The sequence below is a fragment of the Solea solea genome, chromosome 2 (genome assembly GCF_958295425.1).
Source record: "Solea solea chromosome 2, fSolSol10.1, whole genome shotgun sequence".
Classification (NCBI taxonomy): domain Eukaryota; kingdom Metazoa; phylum Chordata; class Actinopteri; order Pleuronectiformes; family Soleidae; genus Solea; species Solea solea.
Window position 1 is genome coordinate 21,492,813 of NC_081135.1, and position 22,524 is coordinate 21,515,336.

At 40.2% G+C, this 22,524-nt stretch overlaps 1 protein-coding gene across 1 annotated transcript in view; it reads left to right on the top strand.

Moving 5' to 3' along the window:
* The first annotated feature begins 15,525 nt into the window (after window positions 1-15,525).
* The window catches only part of klf7b (Kruppel like factor 7b), a 60,517-nt gene continuing 53,518 nt past the window's right edge, over window positions 15,526-22,524 (top strand). The window contains exon 1 of the mRNA XM_058621502.1: window positions 15,526-15,983. Coding sequence (XP_058477485.1) covers window positions 15,882-15,983 — 102 coding nt within the window. The 5' untranslated portion in view covers window positions 15,526-15,881. The remainder of the gene's footprint in view (window positions 15,984-22,524) is intronic.

Consider the following 22,524-nt stretch of genomic DNA (forward strand, 5'->3'; position numbering starts at 1 on the left):
ATGTTTGTTTTCTACTTACAGGCAGACTGTTTTACTTTGAGGACAAGATCTGAAAACTCAAAGTTATTGAGAATAACAGTTAAATAAAAAATAAAAATGATTAAAAAGACTCGGAGATCTGGGCCACACAGACATTGACACAAGTGAGACAGGAATAAAAAATGTGAAAAATAAATAAATAAACTTTTGATTTATAGCGGTATTTAAAGGCTGATTAAGTAAGAAGAAACAGATTTACAGCCTCGGGGCAGAAAACCCAAATCAAGGGCCACAGTCTTTTTATCTTCCAGAGCAAAACTCGAACACTGCAGCAGTTGGCAGTTGCATAGCAATTAGAGCCAGAATAAATCGATACCTCCCAGGATATGACAGTGAAAAGGCTTCCTTTCACAGATGAAAGGTGTTATGGTCTATAAAAAACAAAAGTAGTGATGAGAAAGAGATGAGAGCTCGGTTATTCTCTGTGAGCATCCCAAAGCCACCAGTCAGTGTCACTGGAGTACTTTTTATTCAGCAAATGGGAAAAAAGAACGTTTGTAGGTTCACATTTTTTAAGTTAGTGATATCTTTTCCTTAAAGTTAACCAATTCAAGTCAGACTAAATGCTTGTTTTAAAAGAACCGTGCAATGAAAATCTCCTTTTGAAATGCCTGTGTGTGTGTAAGAGAGTGTGTAGTTTAGAGTTTTAAAATTCTTCACATATGTTTATACTGGCATTTTTTATGAGCATTATACACATTTATAAGCAGATGTTGCACTGGTAGGATTACATCCAATTTCCCTGTACGATGTGACCCCATCATGTTCAGGTATTGTGTTGGAAATCAACATTCAATCATCAGTTTTACACAGGTTCCCTGGTACTAACATTCATTTTGACTCTTTCACTGACAACCTTTTCATATGATTGACATGCTGTAGTATTTAAATCTGACCTGGTTTAATGATATAAGCAATGGAATATAAATGTAAATTCCATGTTTGAATGATGACATTTCCACGAAGGCCTTAACCTACAGCATAGCAGATACGTTTATATTTTTAATAGCTGTTACATTTACATGAAATTTACATTTACAGAAACTGTTAAAAATGACAAACAAGGGCCTTTCTGCATAGAGTTTGTGTGTTCTCCCCGTGTGTGCAAAAACATGCAATATGAGGATTAGGTAAATTTGTCACTAAATTGACCATAGGTGTGAATGTGAGAGTGACTGGTTGTTTGTCTCTATGTGTGGTCCTGTGTGTGACTGGCGAACTGTCCAGGGTGTACCCACCGCCTATCGCCCTATGTCAGCTGAGATTGGCACAGCACCCCCCACGACCCCCCGGTGGAAGATAAAGCAGTAGATAATGGATGGATGTTCAAAATGAATATGAGGGAAAAACTTGACGCATTGCATTAGAGTCAACTCTGCAACTTCCTATTCAGTCCCCCCGGACAGTAGCCGTGTCAGCAGTTTGACTACAACGGCTTTCGGACAACAGTGAAGAGACGTCCTCTACTCGCTGCAGAGAACTTTGCCTTCTGATGTTGCTACTTTTAGTTGAGTGAAGGAGCTAAACACTGTCTGGAAGCAGTTTTTAAACATGGGATGAGGAGAGGTGTGCAGCAAAGGTCTGGAAATGATCACCCTCTATAGGCCACATTAGCATCACATTAACCTTTGGGAAGTGTGTTTGTGTGTGTGAAGGACAAAAGGGTCAAACTATTATAGAGTGCAACACTGAAATACTTTTTCGGTTTTTCTTCTATTTCTGCAAATGTAAACACATTTTCTTCTCAAAGGTGCTTCAATATATTATTCATGTGTAAGTCTGTTATAGACTTTTTGATATCACAGCAGATGGTTGGTCAATCTGCCTGTGGGCCATACTGCTGTTTTATTTCTTGTGTTATGTCAAGAACTCACCCTGAACTGTAGACTCTTTCTATACCACGTCAATACACAGAGGTGAGTGTGAAATGCAGTGCTATGGAGGACAGTTGCCATCGCATAAATGAAAAGTTTTCAAGTTTGAGTTGTTTTTTATCTCTCTTTGACTGAACTAGTTTCGGACATATCTACTCAGAATGACCCGTGGCTTGACCTTCAATACAAACCTTACACTTTCTGTGGCTGCACAGTTACTGATTGCACAGAATAAAGGTGGGAAATTAAGATGATACTGGTTTTGCGTAATCCAATAAAGACTGACACCATGTAAACTAAATATCATTGCTTTGGTCCAAAATAAACTGTGCTGTTTACTTGATTCTCTAACTAACCCCACCAAAATACTGCACCATTTGCAAAATAATGTTAAGCCTCATTTCAATACTGCTGTAATCTACATAAAAACATGATGGATTATATTAAATTTATATTATATAAACACAATATATTAACTGAACAGAAAATCATCTTTCATAATGTAATGCAAGGATGAAAACTTAATGCGTTAATTTGCAGCCTTGGTGATTTGCCAATAGGTTTGCATCAATTTGTGATTTTATTAAAAAAAAAAAAAAAACAATTAATCATTCAGCCCTTCACACAGCAGCTCGCGGCAGTTGCATTGATTCTACTGTAACTGAAACATCCATTCGAAGACACCTGCGTTAAGTATTTTAATCTGTCGGTTTATGAAAAAACCTGCTTTTACAGTAAGTTAAAAAATGGTATGTGTTTTCGTGAAAATGTAGTTATGTAAGAAAATTCTTAATGCGTCTTTTTTGGAGTGGGATCCTCAATCTGTATATGTAACTTACATGTAATGGTATGTACACTAAACCTCCTCTTGCATCTTTATCTGTAAAGATATTACAGCTCCCATTTGTCCCTCAAACTGGTCACAGCCTGGTTTCATACATGTGCATATATAATACACATATTTGGCAGGGGAGGGTATAACGTTTCTAACTGTCCTTGTGTGTGTGTGTGTGTCTGACTGACAGCTTACTCACCATCGGTTAATATAGGATTTATATGCAATCTTATACAACAGCGCTGCAATAAATCCTCCTCCAGGACACTTATAATGCTCCACTTCCAGTGCTCAACTTATGGTTATTTCGAAGGATGTTAGTTGTGACACTCATGAATTGAAATATATCACACATACCAGTGTATATATTAGAGTTTAAGAAGTGTGTGCTTGTGTGTGTGTGTGTGTGGGTGTGTGGGTGCGTGTGTGTCCATCTCTTCTCTCTCCTCCCTGTCTAGTTTTAAGCCCAGTGCTGAGCTACTAATGGAGGACAAGCCTGTTAGAGCAACACGCCACGCTTTACTAGCAGCACACCAGGGACACACACATACAGAGAGAGAGACAGAGAGAGACAGAGGAAGAGGCGCACAGACAGAGAAAGAGTGGGATTGAAAAACACATGCAGACTGAAAAACACACACATTCATGCAAAAACACACACAAAGGCACCAAAATACAGAGCGCAGGCAGACAGACAGATGAATACTCAGAGAAACAACAAGCTTTCAGTTCCATAATAGGCAACTCACAAACACACAGCAAAACACTAAACACACCCTCACTCACCTCCCAGTAGAGTACACCACCATAGCAACAGCCTGCAAACAGCTAATCTATTCAGTGATGCAGCAGTCGTCTCTCAGTGTGAGCAGAGCCTCCAATTATACCTTCATTTGTTTGTCAGTTGTTTTGAAGTCAACATGAAAACCAGCAGAATGGAAGTATTCCCGCTCACCGTGTGGAACGTCAGCGCTGCCACATCATACGTCACATATTTAAGTATTTATTTGAGATCACAGATGTTACATTACACCGTGTGCAATCATTGTGAATGGTTATTGTGTTTATGTCTCAAAATGTGTCGTTGCAATCACTGTCAGACTGTGTGATTTTTTTTTTGATTGTTCAGCTGATACCATGGTGATTTGTAGCACTGCAGTAAATGTAGACAAACATTTGCAAGCAACAACAAAACGGTTTGGGTTAAAGCCACAGACGATATATAAAGAGTGGACGCAGTCTTCCAGTTGCAGAACAGACTTCTGTCTTGAAGCCTCGATATTTGCAATTTGACCAGCGCAATGACAGCTGTTTGTTTATGATTTGGTGCCTTTTATTCTGAGATTGTCCGCCCATTCCTGTAAACTAGGGATGCACGATATTGGACGTTTTGCTGATATCTGATATGCTGATACATCAGGAGTGCTTGGGCCGATAACCAATACCGATATATATATACAGTACATTTATCTCTTCCCCCAACTACAGACGTCATTTAGTCTCTTCTGTTGTGAAATTAATATAATTTTTTCCATACTCATGTCACAACAGATGTAGATGTACCTTTTCTTCATTGAGTAAAATAAATAAACGTAACAGAATAATTGTAGTAGGGGAGCGAGCAGCTGGTTTAGCCCACTGTTGTGGTCATTAGTCATATCGGCAGATCCTGACAATAATATCGTCCATCCTGTGGACACAATATCTCCGCAACGATGGAATTTCTTCAACTGTGATACAAATGTTCAGTTCAACTCAAGGATGACCTAGAACATGGTGGCCAAAAGTCAAGGTCACCTGTGACCTCATTAAAAAAAAAACACGCCTCTTGAGACTCTTTTCAAATTTGGCACAGGTGCTCACTGAGACTCAAGGATGGACTGTTTCCATTTGGGTGACTCAAGTTCAATGTCATAGTGGCCTCACGAAATAAAATATAGAATATGTTTGTTTTTTAAGTCACAGCGTGTGTTACTGCTTTGTGTTGCCTTTTCTGTCAGAGTCCGCACTTCTCCTCACCTGCTCCTGCTCCTGCTCCTGTCTAACTGTCCTGGAGACCCACGAGATTGTGAAACTGTTTAGAGAACTGAACTTTGCAATCACCTCCCGGCGTGTGGCTTATCCTGCTGCTTTTCGTATTAAAGGACGTTTCCTACTAATTATGTGGTTCAGTGTACTGCATTTGGGTTCTACCACTACCTGTTACATTTCTTTGGAAACTGTTAATGTTCCCATTTTATTGGCCCCGTGTAATTTGTGTGTATTAATTAACACCTGGAAGAATAACAAGCACCTTAGGGGAAGTAATTGGGATCCAATCTAATTCTAAACTGGGCATCAGACTAAACTGTCTCAGCTGAAAACAAAATTTATTGTCAAGAATCCAGCAATTAACAGAGTCAGTACACTCTTTACAATATTTACATGGTGAAAATGATATTGATGATTGATTTAGTCCATGACTTTTTCTAAAATGTGTGCTTGCAAACTTTCAGCTTCTTGACCTGGACATAATATTGTTTAAGAAGGAAACAGAAAGACGTCCATTTGATTTCATAATCTCAAAGCATTCGGTTCAGCCTTTCCAAATAGTTGCTAACAGCTCTGAGGGGGGAAATGCGTATTTAAAGTCGTTTCTGAATGCTCATTGATCTCGGCCTGACCCTTGTGTTTCACCATACTTTCATCACTCAGATGTGGTGCATAGATGGTGAAAGGGGATAGACAGAATAAGAAGAAGAGGAAGAGCAGTGGGTGAGAACGAGGGAGGAGGGTTTCAGAGACACAGCAGTGTGTAAACTTGAGCCAAGCATGGAAAATTGGACTGAATTTTCCGCCTGCACGATTTCAATACACAAACACAGGCGTACGTAACCGTGGTTAATAACCGCCGAGCTAATGCATTGTATAATCTCCTCTAAATTAATATGTTTGACACAATTGCCTGGTAATTAATTCCTATCACAGCATACCCAAATGAGAAGATTTATTCGGATCTGTCAATCATAAAACCTGAGTGCCTGGGGCAGATTATGGCCTAGTGTGATGTGGCAGTGTCAAGGATGATGTTATGGTTATACAATATGAGGTGCTATATGTCTGGTGTGTATAAACATCTTTTACTCTGGTCTTTAAAGATCCAGCGATGAGGGCTGGTGATCAAGCGAAGGTCATTGTGATGAAGGGAGAAGCAGCAGCCTTTTGTTTTACAGCTTCATAAAGAACATGGTGTCTCTGAGGGCTCTTCAACCAACCAACATCCACCCCCATTCACTTTCATTGCTTTTCCTTTTCCCACACTTGCCTTGCCATTACTTATTAGTCCCTTTTGGTGAAATTGCAGCAATAATCCAGACAAAGACTAGTATGAAACAGATTTTATTATTTCTGGAAGCACAGTCTTATATAAAGGTAGTCAAGGTAAGATAGTGAATATGGCAGGAGCTGAACGGAGCTCGCACGTGTAATTTTTCGATGTGTTTGGCTTTATAAGATTATCAGATGTGCCTCTTTTAAATATGATATTTGCAAATCTACCCTTTCAAAAGAAAATACTTCAAACTGCCATTTCATTTATTTAAAAAAAGAGAATTGAGGGCTCACTAGTACAGATTGCCATTTAAGGGATTTCCAACCAGAGAGTAAGAGCTTGACATTTTACCCTGAACATGAATATTTACTCAAAACTAATATGATTTATGAGCTTGTCCACCAGCATGAACTGTGAAACTATAATTTGCCAAAGCAAACATTGGTAACCTAAAAGTAGTTCTCACCAAGTAGTATGTCAGGTCACAGAGTGATTGTGCAGCAGAAACAAAAGGGACGACATAAAAAAAACTGTGCTTGAAATGTGTTGAAATAAATGGTGAATTAATAAAAAAAATAAAAAATAAACCTCTTGATACAGATCGTCCATGCAGCTTCTGAAGTGCAAGGACTTCTTTTATTGGATTTTCAAGCAATCAATTGAACCAAAACATTTGGTTTTTTTTTTAGGTTTTTAACCAGAATAGAGAAACAGATAACTGGTCTCCAGTAGCTAGAAAATTGCAACATATACACACAAAGATATTGAAAAAACACAGCATGGGATCATTTCTGCACGTACAGAGCCAAAAGGTATTTCGCTTTTCAACTATTTGCTCATGCCTGGTGTGAGAAGAAGAACACACACACACACACACGTACATACATACATACAGGCCTGCAGGCGTGTGGTTTTTCTTTATTAAAAACCAGAAAGCGCAATTAGCTGCAGAATATGCTTAACCCTGTATCACTCCCTCAGCTCGAGGATATATTGCTTCTTCCTCCCCATTATTAAAAATATCACAGACATGCGAGGAGGAGGAGGAGGAGGAGGAGCAGACAGGAAGGATCACAGCTACATGTTTAGCAAGTGGAGGTTGAGAAAGGTGTTGCATTTAGTGTTAGGAAGTTGTGTGTGTGTGTGTGTGTGTCTCAACGTGACAATCGTGTGGCAGTTTTCCAACCAAACAAGGCATCCTTTGAAGTTTTTTGATTAATGTATTGGATTTTTGATTTTGAGATACAGTGTGTTTTCAAACTAAAAACTCTAAAATAAGAAGTCTTTGTAGCAATACTGTCAATGGAAGTGAAAGTTTTAAGGGTGCTGGTAAAGAGGACCTGACTTCATTGAATTCAATATTTGAAAGTCTTTTTGTTCTCCATCACTTCACTGTCAGATGAAGGCACATGATGTGGTGTCAAAACAGGCCTTATAGTATGTCCTCCTCAGCATTCTGATCTCTATGTGTTGTCCATAGTTGTGATTTCACCTCTGCATCTGTTTAAAAGGCAGAAATGTCCTGCTGCATCCCAATGTCTGCCTCATTGATCCTGCTGTGATTCTCAAGGCAGAACATGGTTTCTGTGTCACCTCCCTCTGTCAGGGCCAGACTGAAAAACGGAGTTTGTTTGTTGTTTTTGTCTGTCGTCCGCCATGATTCACCGTTACGTGTGTTCCTCACTGCCACAAGGTTATTTTTTACCTTCGTTTGTTGTGTGGTTCTCTGGAGACAGAATGACTGTGTGACCAATAACACTCACACTCCACTCGGTTGGTTTTCGTCTTGAGAAGATTAAGATGAACTCATTTATGCTTGACTATGACTTGACCTACAATCTGGGGACAAGAGGCATTCATTCTGTCAAACTGTTGAACGACCAGGTTTTTGCATTCATTCATTCACCCTGGACAGGTTGCCAGAGGAAGTCAGAGGAAGTACTGAACAAATATTTATAATTAACTGATTCTAATGATTCAGTTACACTGAAAACAACTGTTTTACAAGTCACTAGTCAGTCATTTGTGTGTGTTGCGTGTAAAACGAAGTCACGGCAGTTTCATGCAGCCGTGCGGTGATGACTCCTCCCACGTTGAGGAGGTATTATATTGTAATGGAAACAACCTAAACTGCGCCGTGCCTAGGCGAGGCGAGTCTAGCTAGGACCATGGGTGAAAAAGGGACTATAGAGACACTAGAGTTCACTTCTGAAACCTTCACGGAGCGCTGTTTTGTGTTTTCACTCGTACGCCAACATTTTTGCAGCCATCCCGCTTTACTAGAGTAATGTTTTTGTTGCCTCCATCTGTCTTGACATGAAACAAATCACTTTCTGTGTACAGCATGGGAACATCGTCAGGCGACAAGAGATCTAAACGCTGCTACTAAACACAAGAAGAGGAGTTGTGTGAAGCTGATAGGCCTGTGTAAACTCATTTGACGACGGTTTGAAAGTAACAGACATTTGGTTATATTTACACAGTACAGTTTCAATGCAGGGATGTACGAATATAACATGCGCACAAGAAAAGAATCATGCTTTGTCAAAAATATATCCTGCAAAAGTCAAACATGTCACTAACTATCTGATAAGGACATATACTGACCAGCATTCATTGTAGAGCACCACTCCTGCACAACCTGCAGCTCTGTGTGCAGTTCACCTCTTATGGCTCATTTCTCGACATGAACGTTTATATTCCTTTTTTTCTGTGTAAATGACATGATAAATTAGTGGGGCTAACTCTTTATAATGGATGTCTTTGTGTTTCCTTTGACACTATCTATTGTAGAACACTGTCCTTAATATGCTGTTCTTTGTGACTGACACAAAAATCAATGCATGTTAATGGAATGGTCGTCTTTGTGTGTGAGGTGTCGAGGTTTTAATCATAAGGTCTGAACCAGTTTCCTTTCACTCACTGACGTTGGAGAAGAGCATGTAGCCTGCAGTGGCCGCATTAATATCCTGAACCTGTCACAGTCACTGACTGACAGATGATCAAACACAGACAGGTTTTGTCCGCCTTTCATGTCTTGTACTTAATAACAACTTCATCAAAAGAAATGATTGAAATAATGATGTGTGAAACATTCACTCCAGTGGAAATTAAAATGATTGAAATCTCTACTTGTCTGTGTGATTTGAAAATGTGATACCATGTGAGATCAGAACTAGGAGAAGAAGGTGATTTCTGCCCAGTTAATCATCGTGCCAGTTGCTATTTTACATTTACTGCACATGTGGCCTCGTTTTCTTTCCCCCGCGTTGACTTTGTGTTTGCACAATTTCGCTTCAAGAAACTTGACAAGTAATAACTAGAAATTTCATCCTAATTTCTATTTAACATCCTGAAGTTCCAGCTCTGATTAGATTATGGAAATGCTTTTTCTCCACTCCTCGAACCACTTCTCTTCCTCGCCCTCCCCCCCCCCCAAGATCTTCTCTGTGCCAAAACACAATAATACGATTACAACGCTCTGTGTGTGACTGTGTGACTGTGTGCGTGTGTGCGAGCGCACACCCGTGTGTGTATGAGTGTGTAGTTGGACAGAAATGGTTAGATTTTAAAAGGTTGTGTGGTTGAGAGACATGCAGCCCACACACACACACACACGCACCCACACACATACATGGCACATTTGTATTTTCTCCTCTTATGGTGTTCGCTGGTTTTAGCCAGAAATGGAATTACACTAGAGATTCATTTTACCATGAAATTCTTTCTCTTTCCTTTTTTTGTCTGTGTTTTTTTCTTCCCTCTTAATCCTCTTTGCCTTTTAAATGTTGATTTTTTTCCTCCATCTTCAACAGGGACATTGCTGTAGTGGTAGTTATAGATGGACCAGATTTTATATTGTTAGTATTTAACAGTAATTAAAGAAACTTTTAGACTGTTGGGAAAGAACAACATAAGTAGGAAGCATCATAGTAACACTTGTAATTATTGCAGTTCTAAAGTAGCAGGGGTTCCTGTTCCTGTGTGTGTGTGTGTGTGTGAGAGAGAGAGAGAGAGAGAAAGAGTGAGCAGAGTCTGGAGGGACAGCATAAATATATTATATAAAAAGTAATGTAGTGTATATATAATATGATAGCCTAATCGCACTTGCCACAAATCACAATTGACAGGTTTGCATTTGAACCATTAAATGACAAAAGTTGCCCCCAAAAACCCACAATGGACTCAACCATCTATCCCTCTTGTACAGCGTTTTCCTCCAAATGAGGAGCGAGGGACCATCTACCCTCACACTCACACGGTCAATTTAGAGTGTCCAATTTGCCTGATCCCCAAATCTGCATGTTTTTAAACTGTGGAAGGAGAAACCTGAGAACCAGTAGAAAATGCACGCACACACGGTTAGAACACGTTCTGCCCGGGTCTTCTTGCTGCGAAGGCAAGGGTGCTAACCACAACACACCAAAACACCTGGCCTTATCAATCTATTACCAATAACTGATATTCATTCAATTCATCTTTGATGCTCACCTGTCACTCATTTCACAAACGTGTTCATACACTAAAGGGGGCTGTTCAAACAGCTACAGTTAGAATTCAGTTGTGGTTGAAATAGATTAGTAGCAGTAGCATCTGTATAATAGTGATACAACTAAGAGCAAACAAAACTGTCACTTTAAGTACAGGTCAAATGTTAGTAGTTATTATTTTAGTTAGTATTCACGGTAACTTAAATTTATAACATGACTGGTGCTGTGCTGTGTTGAAAAAGTGAAAGACTTGTGTTAATGGCTGAAGTATTAGGAAGACAGACAGAAGTAGAATAATATAACTGTTGATAATAGTGATTGTTTCAGCTTGATAACCCATACTTATTGATACAGTAAGTGATGGTAGTCATGTAAAGTATAATTACGAGTAGTAGGAGTGTATTAGTGAAAGTCACTGATCTGCCAGTGTTAAAAAACATAATGATTACTTCTGATTGCACGAGTGTTCACCATTGAATCTCACCAAGCTGCTGCATGTGAATTTGTTAAGGAGCTTATAGGCAAATGGTAGTAGTATTGATCCAAACTCCTCCTCCACCTCTCTCTCTCTTTGTCTTTCTCTCTCTCTCTCCTCCTGACTGCTCCTTTCTCCCTCTTTCTCCCTTCCTTCCTTCCTCTGTTCGTCTGGTGGCAGACTGAGCTGTAAAAATCAATGAGGAAAATGTTGTGAAACGGCTGATCCAGAGGCCATCTGGCTCCGGTAGACCTCCAGAGACTGCCACTGTGTCCCCCGAGGGATGAGACACATGCAGGAGAAGTTGTGAGGAGGGGAGGTGCACATGCACACGACATCACAAAGCAAGTATCAACTCAATAACATGGAAATCCCAAGTATGAGTTACACATGATGTGGCTGTTACATAACAGACCAATATTCTGAAACAGAAGTTTCAGACGATAGACAGACTGTTTCCACACTTACATTTAAAACTAAGGTTTTTGAGCTAATCTGAAGAACAATTGATCTGGTCCTTAAATCATCTGTCCTTATATGTGTGTGTGTGTGTTATATAATCTTTATATTCTGTATATTTTGACCTCAGATATAATGGACATGGGCAAAAACAACAATCAATCAATCAAATAGATCAAATAATATTTTTTGAAAAAAATAAATTAGCCTGTTTTACCCAATGATTCATTGTCTTTGAACTGTCATCAAGCTTGCACATGACATGAAGCAACTTTAACATTGTCTTCTTCTAGTTTCAGTATAGGACTGAAAAGTGCCTAAATGCATTACTCTGCAGCTTTTGTCCAAATGGGACCAGTGTTGTCCCGGACATCACATTTGAGTTTCAAATTTTGACCTTTAATTATTGCAGCCTCATTAAATCAATTAATGTAATTTGCAAGTGTAACAGGATGTGCACTGCAGTCTGTGTCAGTCACATTGAGGGTGTCAGAGAGAAAAGACTAACAGTGTGGGAGGTGGTTGTTTCTGGAAATAAGGTGCGATCGTTGAAAGAAGAACGTTACCGATGTTGAAACACAGGTTAAGTGGGGGGAAAAATGAACAAAAAAGAAACGATGAAAGGAAGGAAAACCATTAATCTGATCACCTAGTAAAGGGGGAGGCTAAAATGCCTGTAAAAGGAAAGAGGATAGACAGATATGTAATATATGTATATGAGGATATGTAAGGGTGTGTTTTTTGGCACTTTTCCACTATACAGTTCTAGCACGACTCGGCACGACTCGACTCTTCTTCTTTTGCTTTTCCATTAGCGATAGTACCTTTTTAGTAGCTGAGCTGAGCTGATACTAAAATGTGACCACTGATTGGTCAGAGAGTGTCGTCACTGGATGAGTCATGAACACGACGTCCGACACAAGAATCAAAGCCAACAATGCCGAACTGTAGATCAGTTAAAAAGACTTATAAATCCTGAAAACATGTGTTGATCTCTAACCTTTTGCAAGGAAATGTCTAAAATCTCAATATTTAACAGAGGAGTCTAGTGTATTAAGCGACAGCACTGCTGAAAGCTAGTGATGGTGAGACAATTGTGTTACCTCTGGTTTAGAATAAACACTGACCTTGTAAGGACCAGTCGTCGACATGTGGACCAGAGCTTTGTTAACGGGTTAGGTTGAATATTAGTAGTTAGGTTTGGTTATGGTTAATGTAGGGATAAGATTGTGTTATGTTGTGTTAGGAATGGGGGTCAATATAGTTTCTTAACAAGAATAGTGTGTGTGTTTTTTGCGTATGTGTGTGTGTGTGTTAGACCCAATCTACCAATCCAGTTAGTACAACCCAGCAGCCGTCAAACATTTTGAGAGCCTGCTGCTGGAAATTATTTGAGCCATCTGATCCTTTAAAAGGGTTTATGATCTCTATAACAACCCAGAGGAGCCATGCTATCTGTCTGCCCATCAGCTTCACTCACTCATGTAAGTGGTAAATAAAAAAAAAAAACTCAGCGATCCTATGGTCGCATCAAATGGATCACTTAAAACCGTACACGTTTATGTTATGTGTTATGTGCTTGGGAGCGTCTTGGAAAAGAGGCTGTACGATCTGAATGAGGTTGTAAAGAGAAAAATTAATGATTAAATAAAAGATTTAATAAGTCACCGATAATACACCGTACAGTATATCAGTGACCAATAAACAGTCATAACAGCAACAATTAATCCTGTCATTTATAGCGTTATTAAAAATAAGACACTACACATCTTCAGCACCAAATAAGATTAAACATGAGAGTACTGCAGTTTCCATTTTAAATATTCTTTCAACCTGATGAAACAACTATCAACTATTGTTTCTGAAACAAAGACATTCCACTGGCAGAAGAGAAACCTGAAGCAAAGTATTACTGTGGCTGTTACACCGGTGTAGTCTGCTCTGGAAAGTGAACCTGTATTTCTTTAAATTCTTGAATGAAACTCCACTGGTTGTCTAACAGAAAATGGGCCTACAGGTTACTTTATGTACTTTTGTCCTTCACAATCCCAAATGATCCCAATTTTGAAAATGGTAGTTCCATTCAGATTCAGATAGACAAAAATCCAGGTAGTGGGACATGAACTGTGTGATTGTATTATCCAGCATGTTCACAGGTGTAGATATGCAGTGGATCACTCACTCCTCTGACTACTAGAAAACTACTAAAACCTTCAGCTGCAGCTCATAAAACAATTGGGTGACGTCATGGTGAGTTGCTGTAGATTCTGGTCCACATTTGAACACATTCCAAACATTGAAGTTTCATGGTATGAAGCCTTAACTTAGATACCAATAAGTTAGACACTGGACAAAGAGTGGTGTCTGCAATGGAGGTGACAGGCAACTATAGACAGTATTTTGTATATGTACAGTATATATATAAACGTATATATATATGTATATATATATATATATATACACATAAAGTAACACAAGTTACAATCACTCAGAAATGCCACACTGAATTGGCAGTCAATATCGCCAGTGATGAATGAACCCTCAGTGCTGCAGAGATACCTAACTGTGTAAGGTTTTTACACATGAAGTGAATGAGAAAACCTCAAACTGTGCTGCTTTCTTTGTTTTTGGCAACATACGCACTTTTGTACTTTTACCAGTGACTTTTTTGTGTGTTTGCCCATGTTGTGTTTTGTCTGGAAGCACATTGAGTTTGCACCTGTCGTATGAAACGTGCCACATAAATAAACTTCTACGACCAGCATTTGTCAACCACATGAATGTCTTATTGTGTTGTATTGCATCCTGGCAGTGAACAAAGTATCAAGTTTGTGTGTTCCAACTTTTTAACAGATTGGTTGGTAAATAAATAAATAAGCACAGAATCATTTACAAAAAAAAGCTATTTGCAAGTTTTAAAGTGGCCGCAGTGTTAACATCTTCTATTATTACTTGACTATTCAACAGCAAAGTTCATTATATTATCTTAATCAATGATCATTCATACATTTGAAACGTTTTTAAAAGGTTTATATGTTGTTTATTTAAAAAATACATAGAATACATTTATGACATTTAATTTTTTTCTGAGTATTTGTTGGGTTACCTATTCAAAATGAAGAAAGTGATATAGAAATGGCAATGAAGATAATCAGAAACACTTTATTATGCACTATTGTGTCACTATTGATATTGTGACACAATAGTTGATATAAAAAGTTAGGGGAAACATGGATGTAAATAGTGCAGTGTGGTTAGCAGTGGTGTGACTTCACTTAAGTACATTTACTTACGTGTACTGCAGTAAAAGTAAAACCTTCCTCTGTTAGTATTCATTTCAGTCAGTGGTACTCTGTCAGTGACATTTGGTGAGTGTGAGTACAAGTCTGGAAGATGTTTATTTAACACGTGTCAGTTAAAACATTTATGTGGAAAAGAGGGATAAACGCTCCTAAAGTGAACAGGTGGGTGTATGGAGCTCTTCTCTTCTCTGTGCACTCATCACCACATGGAAACCACATGGAGGAGTCTCTGCTGTGAAGCTGTCACATGTCAGAAAAAAAAAAAAAAAACATGGACCCAGCAGCTCAACTCCTCTCCAACATCAGCTGCTTGTGATCAGATGATTCTTTCTGATGATAGTTTATGTCCCTTTTTGTCGCTTCCTGGCAGCAGCCGTAGAAGCGGCGGCGGTGGCGGCAGCAGCAGCTCGCTGTGTCCGTCCTCTCTGCCCGTGCATCTTATACTGAGTGAAGGAGGAATGCTGCTGCTTTTATATAGGCCTCTAAAAATAACTCACCCCTCTCTGCCATCTATGGGCCGGACTGACAGCCTCCTGCAGCCAATAGTACGCCTATGTCCCTGAAGGCTCCACCCACTTTCTCTGTCACAACGCCTCCCTAATTGGATCCCAGTGACATCATCAACCCTATTTACCTTATTAGGTCACGCACGAAATTGACTGACAGGTGGCTCCTCCCCTTCTTCCCTCCCCTCTCGCGCCGGTCGCCTGGATTGCAGCGGGGTCCAGTCTGCTGCTGGAGGAGCAAACCTGGCAACCTGGCAGCTCGTACGGAGACCGATTGGCAATCTGGCAATGCGGAAATAGACCTGGCAGCCCAGAGCGCGGAGTGAGGAGAGAAGCGTGACAGTGAGGAGCAGAGAGGAGAGGGAAGAGCCACTGACAAAACAAAAATAATCAACTCTTTCCTTCCTGGAAGCTCCTTTTTTCCCCCCTCTTTTACATTAAAGTGCTCAGGTGCGCTCCTCTGCACCAGCTGGGCTTTTCCCAGCTTTTGTTTTTTTAATAAGACAAGTCTGAGAAGAAGGAAGAACAAGTGCGTGCTTATCGTTTGGATTCTGGACTTCTTTTACTGACTTTTCCTTTTCTGCATCAAACATGGATGTGTTGGCGAATTACAGTATTTTCCAGGAACTCCAACTCGTCCATGACACTGGTTATTTCTCCGCGATGCCTTCCCTGGAGGAGAACTGGCAGCAGGTCAGCGATGATGCGTTTTCTCTTGTTTTTGCGGGGAAATAGAGGGTTGTAGAAACTGTGGCGAGAGGACGTGTGAGCTGGGTGATGTTTTCTCGTGTTGGATGCTTTTGTTTTTGGGTGTGTTTTTGTTTTGCATGAGTGGAGGCTCCGCGTAGCAGCCCCGTGCAGTTGCGTTTTTTTTTTCCCCCCTCTCTCGCTCACATGGAGCACGGCGAGGTCCGCTGACAGGAGAAAAGACACACACACACACAGAGAGAGAGAGAGGGAGGGAGGGGGTGAGGAGAGGGAGGATACAGACACAGCATTTCGCTCTAATGGCACTAATGGACTAAACGCATTTAAAATGCGTAAAGAAGATCTTGACCATCTTTACATGGACACAGTTGCTTCTTAGTGCTGCAAATAAAGGGTTCCTGAAAAGCAATTGAAACAACTGCTTCTTAAAATGTGTTTAAAACATTTTTTTTATTATGAATCTAAAAACAGAAGCGTGTTAACTGTGAAACCTCGTGAAAAAAAAAACCCAGGACCATTTCCCCAATGACCAGAGACAATCAATCAACCTCTTAACGCTCATAGTGACGCTGCTTTATTATAGTTTTTCTTGAAATATGACTTTCCACGTGAATCAATATGAGGCTCCACATTGCCTTTATTTCGTGCCTATTTAACCCTGGCGTTAAAACTGAAAGTTAAACAAGATAAAATAGTGTTTTCCATGAAGATTTGAATGAATGAAGTTGAATTTATGTTATCATTTTATTTTACTGGCAGTGATTTTTGATATTCAGTCTGAGCTGATGATGTAGAATGTGAGTATTTGGATCCTGGATCGTGATGGTGTCTGTATGTGGCTGGTCTGACACACACACACACACACACACACACACACACACAAAGGTCTGTGCAGCTATTCTTCTGAGGACACTGCATTGACTTTCATTCATTTGAACAACCTAAACAAACATCTAACCTTAACCTCATCACAATTCTAATCTTAAACTGAACCAGTTCCTCAGAAATTAGGTTCTGCCTCCTTAAGACCAGGTTGTGGTCTCCATGAAGAGACACACACACACACACACACAGCCACATGGAAGATGGACACATGCTTAATAGAACGTGGCATGTTCTTAAATAATATATCTATATCTGCCACTGTTTGTTTGCAGATAATCCTGCTGAATTATACATTATCACCAACCATAGAAGACTCAGTACCCTCTATGAGACTCTTTCATAAGCATTATATCACAATTAGAAACTAACATTTTGTTTGTATGTCAGTTTGTGAGATTACAATGATTTTTTTCTGTACAGTTTTCCTGGTGTTGGATTATTATTAATGCAAAAACTTGTTGGTGTTTATTTCCTAGCAGAATTTCGAACGAATTGATTAAAACAATTTGTCTCCAGTTTGTGCTTTAAACTTGACTAATGGAAGCTGTTCATAGGGAGCCATCTTCAGACACTGTGTGACCGTGAGTGTGTGTTGCAGACCGAGTGGTTTCACTTTTACATGCTATTAAAAGTCTTCTGTTCCCTGCATGGAATCAAATCCACTCGGACAGTATTGGGCCAGTCCATTGTGTGATCGCAGAGAGGGGTTATATTGTGTGTATGTTTATTCTTGAGGTCTTGAATGAGACTCAGACTGCATTTCTACCTCCCCGACGGTCTCAGTGACACAAATCCACACTGTCTTGTCCCATTTTGAATCCACACAGAACAGTTCCACCCCCTTGTAACTTTTTTTTCTTTTGTGATCATACTGCGTATTGATTGGGAGGTTTCATTAAGTTTTAGATCGTGGTGTGTCGTCTCCTTTTCCACTGTGTGTGAGAGGCTGGAAAAGATGTTAAAGCTGGTGTGTGGACAGGAATGTGGAACTGGGGGGGAAAAACAGCTCCACTTAGTTTATCCACACTTTTACTCACAGAGAGTTGTTTTTCATTAAACACGAGGACACTGTAAGTTCTCATATGGGATTGGGCGGTAATGGCATTGCAACAAAAGACACAAGTGAATAATTGCACCTGTTTTATGTGAGTTGCTATCATGACACATGGGCAGTCTGAGAGAGACAGTTTTTGTGTATTTGCTCCCCATCAGTTGTCACCCTGGCAACAACTAGAAGCAATTAATAGTAATTGGAAATAACTGAAGCCTTTTTTTGGCCTGGGTGCTATTACATTTTAACACATTTTAATTGGTTACTACCAGCAACCAGATGAAAATACACATTGCTGTATATCCAGTACATAGACTAGTCCAAGACATTTTTAGCTAAATTTGGCACAGGTATTTAAGGCCAGGGAATCTGCAAGCAGAGCTACATACAGGTTTTGTTTCACCTACGTAACGTATCATGTTAACAGTAACAGCCTGGTCTAACGTATGTGTTGATTAAATCTATTTTTTCATTTAAACAACACCAGTTTGGTGAAGGACGGCTGTATTGGTGGCTAATTGTGTCTAACATAAATATGACTATTGTCTAAGTAATGGTAGTAGTGTTGTTTGTGTCTCTCTGATTAGATTAACTCTGAGATTAAAGTAGTATATTTTCTCATTAGGCGACTGGTCAGACAGCAAATTGTCTCAATATTCTTGTAAAATATTTTGTAGATGTATCCCATCACATTTTTCCAGCTCTGTTATTTCAGGTAGATACAGGCTTACGTACAGTCGGTCCTCTTTCACAGCAGACATTTTGACAGGTGTAAATAATCAAATGAAGTGCATGCTGGGTAGGGCTGAACGATATATCGTTATCGTATCGCTATCGAGATATGAACATTCAAGATATTAATATCGAAAAAGCAACGATATAAACAATATAGATTTTCCCCCTCGCTCGCCCTGCATGTACAGCTCTGGCGGTCACAGTAAACTTCATTTTTACGATTGCACTTGAATGCACCACTACGGCCAGCCAACCACAAACCTTATTTCATGCTTGCTGTGGATCGACAGCTGAAGCTAACCAATGACAAACATAGGAGGGCGGGCGGTAGACGGAGACTGAGACGCGCACACACACACACGACATACACAGCGGGAAAGAAAGTGACATGAGCGCGGAAGATAATGCGGCCGGTGACGATTTTGTGCCAAAACATAAATCATCGTATTTTGGATTTAAAAAGGATGATGTCAACCAGAGCGAGGTGTTGTGCAGGTCGTGCTTGGCAAACATTGCGACGAAGCAAGGTAGCACAACAAACATGTTTCACCACCTGAAACAACACCATCGCGTGCTGCACGAAGAGTGTAATACAATGAGAGAAACACCGGGGACTTCTCAGTCATCCCAAAAGAAGCCCAAGCAAAGTGTGTTTACTGATGCGTTCAGTAGCGTTACACCGCATGAGTCGACGTCCACCGGACATAAAGACGTTACAGAAGCTATAACATCAGACTTTGCAAAAGACATGGTACCCGTGTACACAGTCTCACAGTGAGTTCTCATCAATAAAACTACACTTTCCATCTGGAAAGTTTCCACAGTCTTTTGTATCATGATGTTTTTATTTTTCTGAAAAATGCTTGGTTTTCACCGAACCCGTAGTCATATCGTATCCTATCGATATCGAGATATCTGGCATGAATATCGAGATATGAAATTTTGTCCATATCGTTCAGCCCTAATGCTGGGTCACTGTCACACTGTCCTGACTTATAACGCGTGGACTGAACCGAGCCATGGTGAAGATTATCAGCAACACCTGTGCTTTTCCTGCTAAGTGTCAAAACGTCTGCAGTGATAAAGGCCTCCTGTGAATGGAAGTGGCCAGAGACGCAAGAAGATGTGTCATTAAATGTATACGCACTTGTGGGGACAGCCACGGGGAGGAGAGAGAAAAACACTCACTCACACTGAGACCATGTGGGCACAGTCATATTTTTCTCACTCTTGTGTCTTCTGTCTCCCTCCATTCCCCTCATTCACTCATCACTCTCTCCCTCTCTCTCTCTCTCTCTCTCACACACACACACACACACAGAAACACACACACACACACACACACAGGCTGGCATGCACTAATGGAAAGCTATGGTCTGGCAGGACTCATCTCGCCACTTTCGACAGTAATTGGCTGTTTGCTGTCAGACTGACAGAGAAAAACACACACACAAACACATATATTTTCCTTTCTGTCCTGACATCATGCTCCTGGTCTTTGGTCTTTTCTGGTACAGGCTTCTTTTATCAAGTTCTTTACATCATGGCTTAACATGTGCAACCTTGCCCCCCCGCCCTCTCTCCTACCTTCCTTCCTTCCTTCCTTCTCTCTCTCACCTGACTATATCATTTTAGCCTTGTTGCTTATGACAGTATGAGCCCATGTTGTGCATATAATTGCTGCATCCTCACAGGCTTATGGTGATTCGAAAGGCTTTATATGGGTGTAAGTGTGTCTGGAGTGGAGTCCACCCAGGAAGGCTTTCCAATTACATGTTATCCCTTTATTTCAAACTGTAGTCATGGAAAAGTCAGTCTGTGTAAATTGTTCTTGGTTAAAAAGGATGAAGGAGAAGGATGATTAAGGCGAACATTTAAGCAGAGATTAAACTGGCAAACTCTTTTTCTCTCCTCTTAATTTACATGCTCTGTGTGTCTGTAGTTGTTTTCCGGCTGATGGATTTATTTGCTGTGGTGTTGTTACAGCTCTGTGGTGGAGCAGCCAGCTCTGCAACCTATAAAGCCCTGCATTTTTCTCAAGAGGGCATTTTGTCAGTGTTATATCTGCTGCAGTCCTTGATTGCAATAGTGGAGAATCAAGCATTCCATCTACTTCTGTCCAGTCCTTCGTGTTTCCAACAAAAGACGAGCTGACAATCTGAACAATCGCTGCCATTTTTCCACAGAATAAAATCATCCAGTTAACTGCTGAAGTCTGTATATCCATCGCAAAAAGCTCTGACATTTCAAGTCTCGCTGTTCTCCTGTGTTTAAAAAGAACTGTCAATATCACATCGACAGTTCCACATGCTGAGAGCAAGTGCCGCACCATAGACTTAACAATTATATATCAGGCACATTTTTATGCACCAGAAAATGTAAATGTCTCATTCATTCATTCATCGATATAATGACTTAAAACAAATATAATAACTCAAATTATCAAAAAGCTTTTAAGGCTCTGTGATAGACTGGTGAGCAGCTCCTCTGTAATGGATGGGTGAATGGAAAAACATTTTTCTTTCTTTTTTTGATTACTTTTCTTTTTTAAACAATACCCACCCCCTCTTTCAATGGTGATCCTTATGTAACCCCCTGAATCGAGCATTTAAAAAAGTGGCTTTTCAACTTTTTTTTTCATTGTGTTCCTCTCTCTCTCGCTCCCCCCTCCCCACCGCGTGACACTAGCCCAGGGAAGTTTGACAAGATAATAAATTGCTATGCATGCTGCAGTTTTTTATGTTTCACGACCCAGTAACTCTGGACGGCAGTGGTGTGGCAGTGAGGGAACAAGTGAAAGAAAGAATGAGAGCGAACGAAAACAGAAAAACCAGAAGATCTAACAAATGAGCGAAGATGAACGAACACATGTGTAAGTTAGTCAGGAAAGGGAAGACCTTTCCCCCCCCCCCCCATCCTTTCTTACTCCATCCTCCTTTTGTCTGTCTTTCCATTCATCCTGTGTCACTCACAGACATGCGTGCGCGCACACACACACACACACACACACACACACACACACACAGTTATGTAATTGTCTGCGGAGCACAGCTGCTTCCTCATAGTCATAGCAGATGAAAAAATAGGAAGAGAAGGGAGGAAACAAAGGAATGGAGAGATAAGGAGGAAACAGAGCAACATACAACTGAATTAATTCTATTTTTCCTCCAGTTGTATGTCAGCAATACAACATATTTGTGTTTATAGCTTCAGTTCATTCAATTGCATCGAGTAGAAACTAAATTCAAAACGAGTTTGTGAATCATGGTGACTCTTGGACTGTGATGTGTGTCCAGCACTTTTTCTCTAGAGTGAAATCTCTTCACAGTTATTGTCTAAATAACCTACTATGGATTAACAAGTCCTTGGAATGACATTTAGGAAGTTAACTGGTTTTGTACCTCACAGCTGCTTGTAATTTCTGTCAGAACTGAAGCCCTTAAGCTCCGGTCGATCAGCAGAACTGTCGTGGGTATTTAGACGTAAGTCTGCCCTGTGATTGACCGGTGACCAGTCCAGGGGGAGCCACAGTTTGTCCACTGCATGTAGTGACTGACTGCAGGCCCCTGTGACCCACAACACAATATCATTTAGAAAAACGGGATGAATGGAAAGACTCAAATTTAGGTTTTATCTGGTGCCATTTTAGCATTTTTGTGTTTAGGAGGTATTTGCATTTCCCATCGTCTAATGTCCAGTGACAACCATACATGAGAAACACGGAAGAATAATGTTTAAAAACCTAAACTTTTTAAAGTGTGGAAACTGGTGCCAGCCCTCTCCTCAATATAAGCCATTCTAATCACTGTATTCATCCTTTTTCTTTTCTTTTTTATCATGGACTCAAACATACAG